This window comes from Emys orbicularis, chromosome 14 (genome assembly GCF_028017835.1).
Source record: "Emys orbicularis isolate rEmyOrb1 chromosome 14, rEmyOrb1.hap1, whole genome shotgun sequence".
Taxonomy (NCBI): domain Eukaryota; kingdom Metazoa; phylum Chordata; order Testudines; family Emydidae; genus Emys; species Emys orbicularis.
This window is the reverse complement of record NC_088696.1, coordinates 42,720,209-42,736,381: the sequence shown is the minus strand read 5'-3', so window position 1 is coordinate 42,736,381 and position 16,173 is coordinate 42,720,209. Positions and strand designations below refer to the sequence as shown.

Here is a 16,173-nt window from a genome sequence, read left to right as displayed (position 1 = left end):
AGGCAAAATGCGACCTTGCACAGAAATCACATGTGCTATGTAATGTGAATAGTATACACCGTGAAAGAGTATAAGCATTGTTCTGAAAAATGTATCTTTTAAAAAAATTCTCTCCTTTTTTCACTCCCTCCAGCAGGTGCAAATGTTTCAAGCCTCCCTCCTCCTTCCCGAAGGCTATCCCAGATAAGGCGTCGTAAAAAAAAAACGAGAGAAGAGATGTTTTCCGAAATCATGCAATCCACCAGGAATGAAAGAGCTCATCTGAATGAGTGGAAGGAGACGGTTTGCAAGTATAGGAAAGAAGCCAGTGACCGTGAGGACAGAAGGGACCAACGTGAGGAGAGGAGAGACGCTCGAGATGAGAGGTGGCGGCAGGAAGATCAGAGGAGTCGGGAAGCAACGCTGGGGCTGCTGCGTGAGCAAACAGACATGCTCCGGCGTCTGGTGGAGCTTCAGGAACGGCTGCTGGAGAACAGAGTGCCGCTACAGCCCCTGTATAACCCCCCTACCTCCTCACCATGTCCCATAGCCTCCACACCCAGACGTGTAAGAACACGGGGGGGGAGGCTCCGTACACCCTCCCATTCCACCCCAGTGGACAGCCCAAGCAAAAGGCTGCCATTTTTTTAACCTTTTTTTACTGGGCTTTTCCTTCCCGCAGATCCTCCTCCCAAACCCCACTCAGGTTCTGTGCCGCTACAGCCCCTGTATAACCCCCCTACCTCCTCACCATTTGCCATAGCCTCCACACCCAGATGTGTAAGAACACGGGGGGGGAGGCTCCGTACACCCTCCCATTCCACCCCAGTGGACAGCCCAAGCAAAAGGCTGCCATTTTCTTAACCTTTTTTTACTGGGCTTTTCCTTCCCGCTGATCCTCCTCCCAAACCCCACTCAGGTTCTCTCCCTCTTTTTATAATCAATTCATAAAGAATAAATGATTTTTAAACAATGGTGACTTTATTTCCTTTGAAAGCAAGCTGGGGGAAGGGGGAGGGTGGGTTCCTTACAGAGAATGAGTCAATAAAGGGGGCGGGTTTTCAGGAAGGATAAACAAACATAAATTTCACACTGTAGCCTGGCCAGTCATGAAACTGGTTTTCAAAGCTTCCCTAATGCGCAGCGCTTCATCGTGTGCTCTTCTAATCGCCCTGGTGTCTGGCTGCGAGTAATCAGCAGCCAGGCGATTTGCCTCAGCCTCCCACCCTGCCATAAAGGTCTCCCCCTTGCTCTCACAGAGATTGTGAAGCACACAGCAAGCAGTAATAACAATGGGGATATTGGTTTGGCTGAGGTCTGAGCGAGTCAATAAGGATCGCCAGCGACCTTTTAAACGGCCAAATGCACATTCTACCACCATTCTGCACTTGCTCAGCCTGTAGTTGAACAACTCCTGACTCCTGTCCAGGCTGCCTGTGTATGGCTTCATGAGCCATGGCATTAAGGGGTAGGCTGGGTCCCCAAGAATAACAATTGGCATTTCAACATCCCCCACGGTTATTTTCTGGTCCGGAAAGTAAGTCCCTTGCTGCAGCCGTTTAAACAGATTGGTGTTCCTGAAGACGCGAGCGTCATGAACCCTTCCCGGCCAGCCCACATGGATGTTGGTGAAACGTCCCTTGTGATCCACAAGTGCTTGCAGCACCATTGAGAAGTACCCCTTGCGGTTTATGTACTGGGTACCCTGGTGCTCCGGTGCCAAGATAGGAATATGGGTTCCATCTATTGCCCCACCACAGTTAGGGAATCCCATTGCAGCAAAGCCATCCACTATGACCTGCACATTTCCCAGAGTCACTACCTTTCGTAGCAGCACCTCCGTGATTGCTTTGGCTACTTGCATCACAGCAGCCCCCACAGTAGATTTGCCCACTCCAAATTGATTCCCGACTGACCGGTAGCTGTCTGGCGTTGCAAGCTTCCACAGGGCTATCGCCACTCGCTTCTCAACTGTGAGGGCTGCTCTCATCTTGGTATTCTGGCGCTTCAGGGCAGGGGAAAGCAAGTCACAAAGTTCCATGAAAGTGCCCTTACGCATGCGAAAGTTTCTCAGCCACTGGGAATCGTCCCACACCTGCAACACTATGCGGTCCCACCAGTCTGTGCTTGTTTCCCGGGCCCAGAATCGGCGTTCAAAGCCTATAACCTGGCCCATTAACATCATAATCTCCAAAGCACCGGGGCCCGCGGTCTCAGAGAATTCTGTGTCCGTGTCCATGTCCTCATCACGCTGGTCGCTGCGCTGCAATCGCCGCCTTCTCCTCCTCCTCGCCTCTTTTTTCTGGTCCTGTGTAAGCATAAACTCCACGAGAAAGCGCGAGGTGTTTATAATGTTCAAGACTGCGTTCTGGAGCACAACGGGATCCATGCTTGATGCAGAATGGAGTCTGCAGAGTTCACTCAGGAAAAAAGGCGCGAAATGGTTGTCTGCCGTTGCTTTCAGTGAGGGAGGGGGAGGCTGTACCCAGAACTACCTGCGACAATGTTTTTTGCCCCATCATGCACTGGGGTCTCAACCCAGAATTCCAAGGGGGGTGGAGACTGCGGGAACTATGGGATAGCTATGTAAAAGCTACCCACAATGCAACGCTCTGGAAATCGATGCTACTATGGTAGCTTGGACGCACACCACCGAATTAATGGTGCCTAGTGTGGCCGAATACATTCGAATTTACAAAATCGGTTTCCTAAATTCGAATTATATAAATTCGAATTAATCCTGTAGTGTAGACATACCCTTCGATGCGGAAACTACAGAACCAGAACCACCAAAAAAGAAAATCAACCTTCTGCTGCTGGTGGCATCTGACTCAGATGTTGAAAATGAACATGCGTCGGTCCGCTCTGCTTTGGATTGTTATCGAGCAGAACCCGTCATCAGCATGGACACATGTCCTCTGGAATGTTGGTTGAAGCATGAAGGGACATATGAATATTTAGCACATCTGGCACATAAATATCTTGCGATGCCGGCTACAACAGTGCCTTGAGAACGCCTGTTCTCACTTTCAGGTGACATTGTAAACAAGACATGGGCAGCGTTATCTTCTGCAAATTGTAACCAAACTTGTTTGTCTGAGCGACTGGCTGAAGTAGGACTGAGTGGACATGTATTCTGTGTTGTAATTGAAATCAATATATTTGAAAATGTAGAAAACATCCACAAAATTTAAATAAATGGTATTCTATTATTGCTTAACAGTGCGATTAATCGCAATTAATTTTTTTAATCGCTTGACACAGCCCTAATTTAAATAGGTGGATTTAATGCTGGGGAAACGTGCTGCATTACCCACAGGAGAGGTACAGCATGGGCAGGGACAGGGCAAGGTTCCTTGCCCAGTCTGACAACCTGCCCCAGCCAGAATCAGATGCCCCTTCAGAACCAGAGGGGAGCTCTGTCTCCACGGCCCACTTGTACCCCAGCTTATCTGCGAAGGGCTGTGTGTGTGTGAGAGCGAGTGTGTCTGCCAGAGCTGCTGTGTGAGTGGCTGTTGGTGTTTTGTGAGTGGGTTGGTGTCTGTGGATGTTTTGGGATACGTGTGAGTGTCTGTGTCTCGGCATGGCAGATTTCCCTGTTTCACTAGCTGCGGTAACTTTTTAGTCCAATTGAAAAGCAATTTGTCTGCATTTGTAGCAGGTTGCAGTCGGAGGCCAGCTAGGGTGACCAGATAGCAAGTGTGAAAAATCGGGACGGGGGGGTGGGGGGTAATAGGAGCCCATATAAAAAAAAGCCCCAAATATCAGGACTGTCCCTATAAAAATCGGGACATCTGTTCACGCTAAGGCCTAGTGGGCAGGCCGTGGCTCATCAGTCCTTCCGCCCCCAGAGACCTGGCAGGGGTGGTCAACTCACCGAGGATGGACTCAAGCAGCAGCTTGTCAATTCCCAGTGCTCCAGAGTTCTCCCAGACGGACGAGGGGTGGAGGGACAGTAGGGCAGCGTTTTTCAAAGTTTGGGTCGTGACCCAGTACTAGGACATGGCATGTAAGGCACTGGGTCGCCTTGCGCAGCACCCAGGGACCCTAGCGGCTCTGGTCAGCACCGCCGACAGGGATGTTAAAAGTCCCATCGGCGGTGCGGCCCAGCTCCAATACCGTGGTGCGCCCCAGAAGCAGTCAGCAGCGGGTCCGGCTTCTAGGCAGGGGGGCCACGGGGCTCCATGCGCTACCCCTGCCCCGAGCACCGGCTCTGCACTCCCATTAGCTTGCGCACCTCCGCCTAGGAGCCAGACCTGCTGCTGGCTGCTTCCGGGGCGCAGCGCTGTCCACATTGCCAGGACACGCGGGAAGCCTGCCTCTGCACCCCGGCTGCGCCGCTGACCGGGAGCTGCCGGAGGTAATCCGCACCCCAATCCCCTGCCCCAGGCCCCCCAAAACCCAGAACCCCTTCCTGCACCTCAAACCCCTCATCCCCAGCCCCACCCGAGCCTGCACCCCCAGCCCTGACCCCCTCCCGCATCCCAACCCCCTGTCCCAGCCCAGAGACTCCTCCCACACCCTGAACCCCTCATTCCCGGTCACAGCCCACACCCCAATCCTCTGCCCCAGCCCTGAGCCCCTCCCACATCCCAAACCCCTCAGCCCCAGCTCTGTTGGGTCACGGGCATTAACAATTTTCTTCACTGGGTCCCCAGAAAAAAGTCTGAAAATCACTGCAGTAGGGGGACCCAACCCTCCTGCTCCAGTGAGTCCCTGCCTAGGGCCCAAGGGGGAGAGATGTGCAGTGTCTCGGTCCCCTCTTCCTGGTGCACCTGACCAGCCTCTCCTGGGCCACTTCCTGCCCCCTGCTCTCTTCGGTTTGGGGCCTGCGAGGTCCCGGTCAGCCTCAGCAGCTCAGCCCTCTAACTAAGCATTGCCCAGCGCTCTCCCCAGTGTCCCTGGGTCAGGCCCTGCCCTGCGAGCTGGGCCTTTCCCCTCTCCAGTGGCCCACCTGGTCCCAGAAGCTGCACCTGGCTTCCAGCCGTTGGACAGCCTCCCAGACCCTCTCCTCCCTGTTAGCCTGGCAGCGCCCCCCTTCAAGCACATCCCTCACTTGGGGCTTGCTCTGCAGCGTGCCAGGGCTCCCTTGGCCCAGTCCGGCTCCTTCCCTCCCTAGGCCCCCGCAAAGCCCATCGGTCTCCCCAACTCCCACCCACTCCCAGCCCCGCTTCTCTTCCTTCCATGCCCACCCCACAGCCCCAGCCCTCTTCTCTTCCTTCCATGCCTGCCCCACACCCCCAGCCCCCCACTTCCTTCCATACCCACCCCACACCCCCTTCTCTTCCTTCCAAGCCCGCCCCACGCCCCCAGCCGCCCTTCTCTTCCTTCCATGCCCACCCCACGCCCCCAGCCGCCCTTCTCTTCCTTCCATGCCCGCCCCACACCCCAAGCCCCCTTCTCTTCCTTCCATGCCCGCCCCACGCCCCCAGCCCTCTTCTCTTCCTTCCATGCCCGCCCCACACCCCCCCTTCCTTCCATGCCCCCAGCCCTCTTCTCTTCCTTCCATGCCCGCCCCACGCCCCCCCTTCCTTCCATGCCCACCCCACAGCCCCAGCCCCCCTTCTCTTCCTTCCAAGCCTGCCCCACACCCCCAGCCGCCCCCCTCTTCCTTTCATGCCCGCCCCACGCCCCCTTCTCTTCCTTCCATGCCCGCCCCACACCCCCCTTCCTTCCATGCCCGCTCCACGCCCCACGCCCCCTTCTCTTCCTTCCATGCCCGCCCCACGCCCCCCCTTCCTTCCATGCCCACCCCACGCCCCCAGCCGCCCTTCTCTTCCTTCCATGCCCGCCCCACGCCCCCAGCCGCCCTTCTCTTCCTTCCAAGCCCGCCCCACAGACCCAGCCGCCCTTCTCTTCCTTCCATGCCCACCTCACACCCCCCTTCTCTTCCTTCCATGCCCACCCCACAAGCCCCCTTCTCTTCCTTCCATACCAGCCCCACGCCCCCCTCTTCCTTCCATGCCCACCCCATGCCCCCAGCTCCCCCTTCTCTTCCTTCCATGCCCGCCCCACGCCCCCAGCCGCCCTTCTCTTCCTTCCATGCCCACCCCACAGCCACAGCCCCCGCTTCTCTTCCTTCCATACCCACCCCCCGTCTGGCCTTGGGGAGCCCGCGGGGTAGCAGGGCCGGCCAGGCAGCCTCTCTGGGTGCGCAGAGCCCGCCCCGACCGGGAAGCGCTGCCCCCGCCTGCTACAGGCCCCAGGCCCGTTGCCCGGGGTGGGAGTTTTGCCACTAGCTCCAGTGGGGACAGGATCGGGCCCGCCTGGAGCCGGGGCGCGGCCCCGAACCCCGGTCCCCGGCCACTGCGCTGAGCTCATGGTACAGAAATACACACACACACACACACACCCGCCTCGGAGATGGTTTGCGTCGCGCGTCGCCCTCCCCCCCTCCCCACTAGAGGAGATGGTACGTTCCGCTGCACAGCCCTCCCTCCCGACGTCCGTTCGCGGCTGGGGCAGGAGCTGCTGGCGAGCGGGGCGCGCGCGAGTGGGTGCCGCGAGCCGAGCCCCCAGCTGCAGCGGGCCGAGCCCTGCGTCCGGCTGGCCCCGGCCCCGCCCGGGGGGCATGACTCTGTTCGGCAGCGAGGACGGGTGCTGGAGATGTAAGTACGGCCCGGCCCGGCCCGGCCCTGCCGCGGGGCGTGTGATCGCAGCCCGGTCCCCCGAGACAAGATGGCAAATGCAAAGCACAGCTGGGAGTGCAGAGCACGGCCCTGGGGAGCGCCCCCGCCCGCCCTCCGGCCCCAGATCCCCCGCCGGGCCCGGTTCGTTCGGGGGGGGCGCTGCTGACGCAGGAAGGCAGGTCCACGGGCGGGCTAGCGAGGCACGGCCGGTGGGATGGCGAGTGCGGTGTGACTACGCCGCTGGAACAGTTGGCAACCAAGCCAAAGGGTGGTGCCTCGCTTCCACCGCCAGTGTCGATTTCCGTCCGAATTCTCTGGATGGAGGTGGAAGGTATCTGGGCCGTGAACAGGCCCGAGGAAAAGCTGGTAGCCCACTGGGCCACCAGGTCTAGTGGCACTTGGTTACTTCCGCGCAGGAGGAAATCTTTCATAGGCAGAATGGATCAAATTTCCTGGGAAAGTACAGTCGGCCTGAGCTGAGGAAATCACTCTCGGCATTGGTCTCTTGGCTCAAAATGAGCATTAGCTGCCATTCTTCGGGGGCTGTGCCATCTTGGCGCCTTGGCACCTCGGCCTCCAGGTATGCCCTGATTAGTTGAAGTCCCAGGGCAAACTGCCCACAAAGGAATCCGAGGAGGCACGGTCAGAGATTGAGACACCAAGAAAGGAGGTGCTCTGGAAGAAACTGGTAAATTAAGGCGCAGCAAGTCCCCAGGACTGCAGGGTATCCCCAAGAGTTCTGGAGGAATAAAGTGGCTGAACTGCTAATAAAATGTGCCATCTCTTATTAATACCAGTTACTGGACTGGAGGACTGAAGGGGAGCAAATGTTGTACCTGAAAAAGGTGGTGGGGCGATTTTGGGAATTGCAAAGCAGTGAGCCTTACTTCTGTAACTGGTTGAAATAATAATTAAAATAGAATGGTAAAGCACCTAAATTAACATGAGATGATAGGGATAAATCTGCATGGCTTCTGCAAAGGAATATCATGCCTCTGCTTCCTATTAGAATTCAACAAAAAGGAGAACAGCTGACATGGTTTATTTGGAGTTTTAAAAAGCTTTTGACAAAGTCCTTCATGACAGGCAACTAAGGAAACTGGAGTCCGAAATAAGGAATTAACATGGATCAAAAACTGGCTAAGTGACAGAAAAACAACAAGCAGGATTATTTTCAACATGGCAAAAGGTTAACAAGGTTCTGTACTATGACCACAGTTTTTAATATATTAATCAATGATCTGGAAAAGGAGGTGAGGTAGCAAAAATTTGCAGGTGACACAGGATCATTTAGAACAGGAGTACTTGTGGCACCTTAGAGACTAACACATTTATTTGAGCATAAGCTTTCATGGGCTACAGCCCACTTCATCGGATGCATAGAATGGAACATATAGTAAGAAATATATATACACATACAGAGAACATGAAAAGGTGGAAGTAGCCATAACAACTGTAAGAGGCTAATTAATTAAGATGAGGTTAGTCATTTAGGTTAGTTAAGACTAGAGAAGACCATGAGGAACTTCAGAGGGACCCAGTTAAGCTAGGTGAATAGGCAGCATGGTGGGAAGTGATATTCCATGTTGAGAAATGCAAGGCAATGCACATGGAAGAAATAATTTGAAATACTCCTACACCTTGTTGTGTTCTAAATTAACTGTAATGACTCAAGAAAAAGTCCCGGATGTCACTCAGTGAAAGTTGGCAGCAATAGTCAAAAAAACAAAATGTTAGAGTGCTTAAAGAACTGAATGGGTAATAATAAAAATATTATAATGCCATTTTATAAATCAATGGTCTGGCTTCACCAGCAATACTGTATTCAGTTCTGGCCACTTCATCGCCAGAAGGATATAGCAATAATTGATGGGTTTCAAAGATGGGTGACAAAAATAATTGGTGAGGGAAGACTTCTGTATGTGGCAAGATTGAAGAGATGGGGTCTGTTTAGTTTAGGGAGGGGCTGTGTGGAATACAAAGCATCAAGGAATACAGAATAATGAGTGGTCTAGAGCAGTGGTCTCCAAACTTTTTTGATTGTGCACCCCTATCAGTAAAAAAATTTTGAGCACGCACCCCCTGCTGCACCGGCTCTACCATTTTTGCCAAAGCACAAAAAAAAAAAAAACGGTCCTCCTCCTGCTGCGCACCCCCAAGGATCCTCTTGCGCACCCCACTTTGGAGACCACTGGTCTAGAGAAGGGAGATCAGGAATTCCTGTTCACCCTCTCTGATTACTAGAACAAAGGGATGGTCAAATTGAAAGACATCAAATGTAAAACTGTTAAAAGGAAACTCATTATACAAAGCATAATTCGGCTGTGGATCTCGCTGTCACAAGATATTGATGAAGCCAAGGGTCTAAGACAGAATGGACATTTATATTGATAATGAGGACATCTATAGCTCCTTCAGAAAGGATATTAACACCAATATTTTTAGATAGAATGTGAACACTCCTTCAGGGTACAAGCCAACTATGAAAGGATTTTGGGAAGACCCTTCCCCTAGGGGCAGGTTATTCCATTATTGTCCACTAGGGGGTTTCTTGCACATCCTTCTGAAACGTGATGCTGGCCACTGTCCAAGGATGGATCTCTGAGGCCCTGATCTGGTGTGGGAATTCCTACATTCTGTTGATTGATGGTCTGTTGGAGTTTGCAGGCTGTTTGACAGTAGCTTAGACTGAAGCCCTATCTGAACTAGCATAAAGCAATGTTAGTGACACTGTATTGCAGAGGCACTCGTACTACAGTGATGGGGGTCATAGAATCATAGAATATCAGGGTTGGAAGGGACCTCAGGAGGTCATCTAGTCCCACCCCCTGCTCAAAGCAGGACCAACCCCAACTAAATCATCCCAGCCAAGGGTTTGTCAAGCCTGCCCTTAAAAACCTCTAAGGAAGGAGATTCCACCACCTCCCTAGGTAACCCATTCCAGTGCTTCACCACCCTCCTAGTGAAAAAGTTTTTCCTAATATCCAACCTAGACCTCCCCCACTGCAACTTGAGACCATTGCTCCTTGTTCTGTCATCTGCCACCACTGAGAACAGTCTAGATCCATCCTCTGTGGAACCCCCCTTCAGGTAGTTGAAAGCAGCTATTAAATCCCCCCTCATTCTTCTCTTCTGCAGACTAAATAATCCGAGTTCCCTCAGCCTCTTCTCATAAGTCATGTGCCCCAGCCCCCTGATCATTTTCATTGCCCTCCACTGGACTCTCCAATTTGTCCACATCCTTTCTGTAGTGGGGGCCCCAAAACTGGACGCAATACTCCAGATGTGGCCTCATCAGTGCCGAATAGAGGGGAATAATAATAGTCACATAAGTACCTTAGATAGAGAACATGGTTTGTTGTCTTGCTGTTTCTTACAAAAGCTCATCAAGACTGCATTTGACAGAACCATTCTGTAGTGTCATCACACAGTACACCCTACAGCCAGGGTTGTGCCAGCACATTAGGGGGCTCCTGAGACACCTCTTCCATAGTGGCCAGCTGGAAGCTGGAGTTTTGGGATAAATCCTAAATGTAAGGCACTGCCTCATTGTGGGATGGAGTTAGGAGGACTGGCTGAAGTAGTGCAGCTGCATGACTTGTGGCTTCCCAACCACACTGGGGAGAAATTGTTGTAGGCTACACAGGTTCAACTGGACCTGAGCTAAAGACCTCATCCTTTCCCCCCCTTACAACCTGGGCTTGCAAAATGATGGGGACAGTTTCTGTGTCTGCACTCTCAGTGTTCTTTCCATATGGTGGTTTGGTGCAAAACCTTTTCACTTGATATTATTTGAAGTACTGGTGCAGGCTGGTCTAGGTCCACCCATAAGTAAAACCCCTCCCCATCAACTAAAGGGGAGAAATCACGAAGTCCAGGCTCCAGTTGATTACAGGGGACAACAAAGGAGAAAACAGGAATGGGAGTGAGGTCAAAGTTTGAAAATCAGGGAACCAGAGTGGGACACCAAGCAGAGAATCTCGGAAAGCGCTCCCCCACCCCCCCAAAGGTGTCCAAGGAATCAAAGGACACGGCCCAGAGGAATTCTTCATAAAGATATGAGCAACAAGGGACTGGAAATGGGCCCCACCATAGCAGATCACTCACTCACTCACTCACTCACTCACTCCCTATGTAGCTTCCTTCTCCTGGAGTGATGGATGGAAACTGACCAATGCCAGGAGGAAGGGAGCCAGGGCTAATCTTGATAGGGAGTTCCAAAGGCTGGCTTCTATTATAATTATTTAGTTAAAGATCCAGCAGGCTCCAGCATGCTTCTTGGGACACTGCGCCCTCACATACCCCAGAAATGTAGGCTGTGCTCTCACAAAACGGGCACAAAGATCAGTAGCATGGCAGCCCTGGGGTGCATTGTGCTCAGGAGTGCCAAGCCAGGCAGGCCTAGTTTGGGGTTCGTTCTTCCTTTCACAGATGGATTCGAGAAGCTATTTTAATTGGCAAGGCATCGACAGTAAAAAGCGCCCCTCCTTCCATTCCTTCTCCAGCAAGTGGGGTGGCATGCTCCTAGCTGGACTGCAGCATCACCAGGGCCAGGTGGGGGGAGAGGATCTTAGTCTCTGTCCCTTCTTGGGAGGCAGCGATGCTCAGATGGGTCAGGACTGGAGACTTCTTGGGCTCTAGTCACTCCCTGGAGCCAGGTCTCGCTCCCAACTCTGTCCAAGCTCTGGGAGTGGGTAGCTGTGCCCATCCACTGGCCTTGCACTGGGTGGATGTTGCTAGCACCTCAGCTAGGGTCTGGCCTTGTAGGGGACTCCCCGCCTAGCAGGGTGAAAGCCTGTTTCCATCATCTGGGAGCAATGCAGTTTGAAAGCACCAGTGTGGTCAGGGATTCAGTTAGCTGTGATTGCACATGGGGCCTGTGGGGAAGCTGCAGGGTGGAGGTTTCGCTCCACATGTGGTCAGCCAGAGATGGAAGGTAAGCAGAGAAATCACTGAAGGCTCCAAGAGGACGAAAACATGGTTTCCTGGGTTCCCTCCTAGGGGTCTCTACAGAGGGAGCTCTCAGCTTGGATCTCCTTGAGGGTTTCTTGTCTTCAGTATTTATCATATTGGCTTCTACAAACCCTCGTACAAATCCAGGAATTCAAAGGCCTGCCACTTCCCTTCAGACTCTTCCACTTGCACCCCAAGTCACCCATTAGATCCATATGACCATCCGCCCTTTGCCTCTGTAAATCTACCTCCCACTTCTGCTGGTCTGCATGGCTCCTCAGTATCCTGATCATCTCAGTACCTGACTGTCACCCACCCCATGGCCCCACCCTATCACCTCAGTACTTCACTACTACCCCCCCCCCCGATAGCCCCATCACCTCAGTACCAGACTGCCACCTGCCCCATGGCACCTCAGTACCCCATCACCTCAGTATCTGACTGCCACCCACCCCATGACCCCTCAGTGCCCCCATCACCTCAGTATCTGACTGCCACCCACCCCATGACCCTCAGTGCACCCCCAATCCCTCAGTACCTAACTGCCACCTGCCCCATGATCTTCAATACCTGAGTGCCACCTGCCTCATGGCCCCTCAGTGCCCCCCATCACCTCAGTAACTGAGTGCCACCCGCCTCATGGCCCCACCCCATCACCTCAGTACTTCACTACTACCCCCCTGATAGCCCCACCCCCCGTCACCTCAGTATCTGACTGCCACCTGCCCCATGGCACCTCAGTGCCCCCATCACCTCAGTACCTGACTGCTAACTGCCCCATGACCCCTCAGTGCCCCCCAATTACCTCAGTACCTGACTCCACCCGCCCCATGGCCCTACCTCCATCACCTGAGTACCTGAGTATCACCTGTCCCATGGCTCCTCAGCTCCATGCCTCTTGCCGAGGTGGTTTTATTTTGCCGGCAAAGCAAAGGAGTTTTGCGGAAAGAGCATTGTAGTGTGTGCAGTTTTGTTGATGAAATCTGACTTTTGTTGAAAAAAGTCTGTAGTGTAGACAGGGCCTTAGTGTTGCTAATGTGCCTGCATGGAATTGTTACTGTGAAATCCAAAATCACTCCCATTGTCCACCTCAATGCCAGCAGATGTCACACCAGACAGTCCTTGGCTTCTTCGCTAGTCACCTGTTACGTTGGTGAGATTTTGTTTTTGTGCGTGATATGGACACTTCCCCACTGGGAACTAGACCCACAACTCAGAGACCAGTGAGTAGCATCAGCGGTTTGGTCTCCACCAAGCTATGCTGCAGTTCAAATAGGCAACAATAGTGTTTGGAAGTCCTGGACAACTAGAGCATTATCTGGTTGACAGGATACAGTAAAAGTTGTACTAATCTTCAAAAAAGGAAGCAGGGCTGATCCTGGCAATTCCTGCCTTGGAAGTCTAATTTCTAACCCTAGTAAAATAATAGAACAAATATTAAAAGCAAAAAGAAAGCACTAACTCTTTGGAGGATAAAGGCACTATGAGCAATAACGAGAACAGGTTTAAAAAGACGAGTTCTAGCCAAAAAAATCTTGCTCATGCTTTTCGACAACATTAGATATATTTAGAGGTTAGTAAAGTATTTGCCACAGTGATTCACAAAAATCATACTCTTAAAATTGATTCAGATTGGCTTTGATATGGATATTACATGGGCTAAAAAATTATTATTAAACCCTAAACAAAGGGCATTGAAAAGGAGCAGTTGAAATTGCAGGTGAAGAGGTGGGGATCCAGGTGGATAGGGGTTGGAAGAAGGTAAACGTCATATTAGTGAAACGTGCCAGAGTCTGCCAGTCAATGGGATAGAGTAAGATGCTATTCAACAGAAGAGTGGTTGAATCTGGCCTTAAATTTGCAGATGACACTAAATTGGGATAGTTGCCTACAGCAGAGAGGATAGAAATAATACTGGTGAATTGAGAGAAACTGGAAATATGGGCAGAATATAAAATGCGATTCCTCTTGGAATAAAATGCACAGTGATTTGGAGACAATATCATCCGATTTACAGATTTTCAAGGGAAGAGTGAAACCTGGTACAAGGCGGTGCAGATAGGAGCAGTGGGATGGAGTGATAATGTGTAGTGCAGGTTTCCTAGTGCTGGAAGGAACCTATTGCTTGGGCACAATTCAAGCTAGATGGGACAAAGCCCTGGAGAATATATTCTAGGGGACGATCCTGCACTGGCAGGGAAAGGGGCTGGATGACCCAGGAAACGGGCCTGAACCAAACTCTCCAAACCTTGGATCCAGATCCCTGTTTCCACATCTGGCCCTTCCTCTCTCTCGTGCTGAGCCTAGCACCCAGAACTTCGGCTGTGAATCTCGTATCTTGGGGCCATCCGTGTTTCTTATTATTCTGAGGCATAAAGGCCATCTCAGACACCCAGTCCCCACCCCAACACTTTATTGCCTTGCTGCTGTTATGTATGTTACCGTGTTGCCTAGAGGCCCAGAGGCGCTATTGCTGTCAAGACACATAGTGAGACGCAGTCCTTGCCCCAAAAAGCATACAGTCTAAATAGACAAGGTAGAGGGGCCATGATTTGCCAAAGGTGACAAAGATCTGGGAATAGAACCTAATTCTCCTGAATCCCAATCCAGTGCTCTGCCCATTAGACCACACTGCCTGCCAGCATGGCCTTGCTGGAGTGAGAGTCTGGGAGCAGCATCACTGCAAGGCAGTGGCAATGTGAAAGGTCTCCCAAGTACGCAGGCACATGAGTGGGGATATCTTGGGATGGTTTCCCTCCCGCACCCCATTCCTTCTTAGCCGTGCCAGGCCATCTCTGCAGAGTCTGTCGCAGCTGAGGCATCTGTTGTTTGCCTGGGAACACCTATCAGCATTTCATGAATACTAATTCAGCTGGTACTTGGGCTCCGTGAGAAGTGTTCCAGAAGATGGGGCCCCGGGGATTACTGCAAACAAGAGGAGACCGTGTTCATTGCACAGGTGATGATGTGCAGACGTGTAACGGGTGCAAATGGAGCGCCATGGAGAGAGGAGAGGCTGTCGGAGCAGCCCAGACCCTTCCAAGGCACTGGCAACCAACCTACTAGTGGAGTCCTAATGGTTACTAAAGACTCGCTGTCAAGATAAAGAACTGACAGCAACAGGAAGTGCGTCTGCTTGGCTGGGGCTCTGCCTGGAATTCCACAGCTCTCAATGTCCTGTCGCAGCACGTACTGGGTGTTGTATGGGCCCATCTCAGCCATTCCTGAATCCTGCTCTGGATCTCTGTGGGGGGACAGAGTAATGGTGGAGCCAGGATGATCTGCGGTTGCATGGCGTACCGTCACTACTCTTTGGATGCAGCAGCAAAGATACTCGGGTGATGAGTGCAGTCGGTACCAAGATAGATTTCCAGTCCGGGTGCTGGGATGTGCAAACGTGGATGGAAAGCAGGAGCTACGCTGATGGGAATGGTGAGCTCTTAGTCTGGGCTTTTGCTCCTACTGCATGTAACTCCCGCAGGTCTGTATGCGCAAAGCATGCCCCTGGGGAGGCTCCTTCACTCATTCTCTCCACCGTGGGAAGGCAGAGGAGCTTTCACCTCCATCCCCCATACTATTTCCTACCAGCTCTGAGCCTCTGCACCCCTGACACTGAGCTCTGAGACTCCCCAGCACTGGCACACGGGGTAGGGGACAGCGATGGTCCATGGCAGCTTTGGCTCTGGTGGTGGGATCGGTGGATAATGGTCTTGCTTGAAAGGTTGTTGCATCCTCCCCAAGCTGCACTGGACCCTAGTTCCCCCATTGGCAGGACCATCACTAAAGGGGCTTTCCTTCTACTGGGCTGGGAGAACATTAGTGTCCCGCACTGAAAGGCAGCAGGTATCAGCTGTTTGTGACGTCCAGCTGAGTGACATCTTGCCAGACTGGCTTGGCCTTGTATTCTTCTGCAAATTTTGTTTCCAGACAGCCTTCTGGACCCAGTCAGCACAGTTCACACCAGGCAGGGGTGGTTTGTTCAGCTAGTGACACTGGATGCAGACAGGGTTAATGCACCGTGTTCTCTACCTGGGCTGACCCGTGCAGTTCTTAAGCCAGGTCAAAACATTCTCTGTCCTGATCCAGCGCAACTTCACTGAACCTGGGCTCAAGCCCTGTGTGATTGGGGCCATATTATTATTGGTACTGCAGCAGCATCGACTCTCCAGCCGAGAGCTGGTCCCCATTGTGCTGGCCTCGATACATATACTAACAAAGAGACTGTCCCTGCCCCAAAGAGCTCACAGGCTAAATAGACGGCGGAGGGGCAGCAGCTTGCTGAAGGTCACACAGTAGGTCCGTGGTAGAGGCCTCCTAAGTCTCCCACTAATGCCTTATCTACTGATCCATGCTGCTGCTAATAAATACGAGGCCTGAATCCATGACCCTGAGATTAAGAGTTTCATGCTTACCCAGTGAAGCCACCAAGCAAGGATGGCATCAGTCGCAAGAAGTCATTTGCTGCCCTGGCAGTGGGCCCAGCAGCTGCTTCTAGTGGAGCAGATAGGGGCGGGCTCCTCCCATCTGTTCATTCACCGGGAGCAAAGAGAAGAGCGTGGGCAGGATTCCTGTGCCCACCTGGAATGGACTTTGGACGCAGCTCCTGCCATGA

General features: G+C 52.6%; 1 protein-coding gene across 1 annotated transcript in view; it reads left to right on the top strand.

Moving 5' to 3' along the window:
- Nucleotides 1-6,550: 6,550 nt before the first annotated feature.
- The window catches only part of LOC135888712 (heterogeneous nuclear ribonucleoprotein C-like), a 42,357-nt gene continuing 32,734 nt past the window's right edge, over nucleotides 6,551-16,173 (top strand). The window contains exon 1 of the mRNA XM_065416479.1: nucleotides 6,551-6,587. Within this exon, the coding sequence (XP_065272551.1) occupies nucleotides 6,551-6,587 (37 nt within the window). The remainder of the gene's footprint in view (nucleotides 6,588-16,173) is intronic.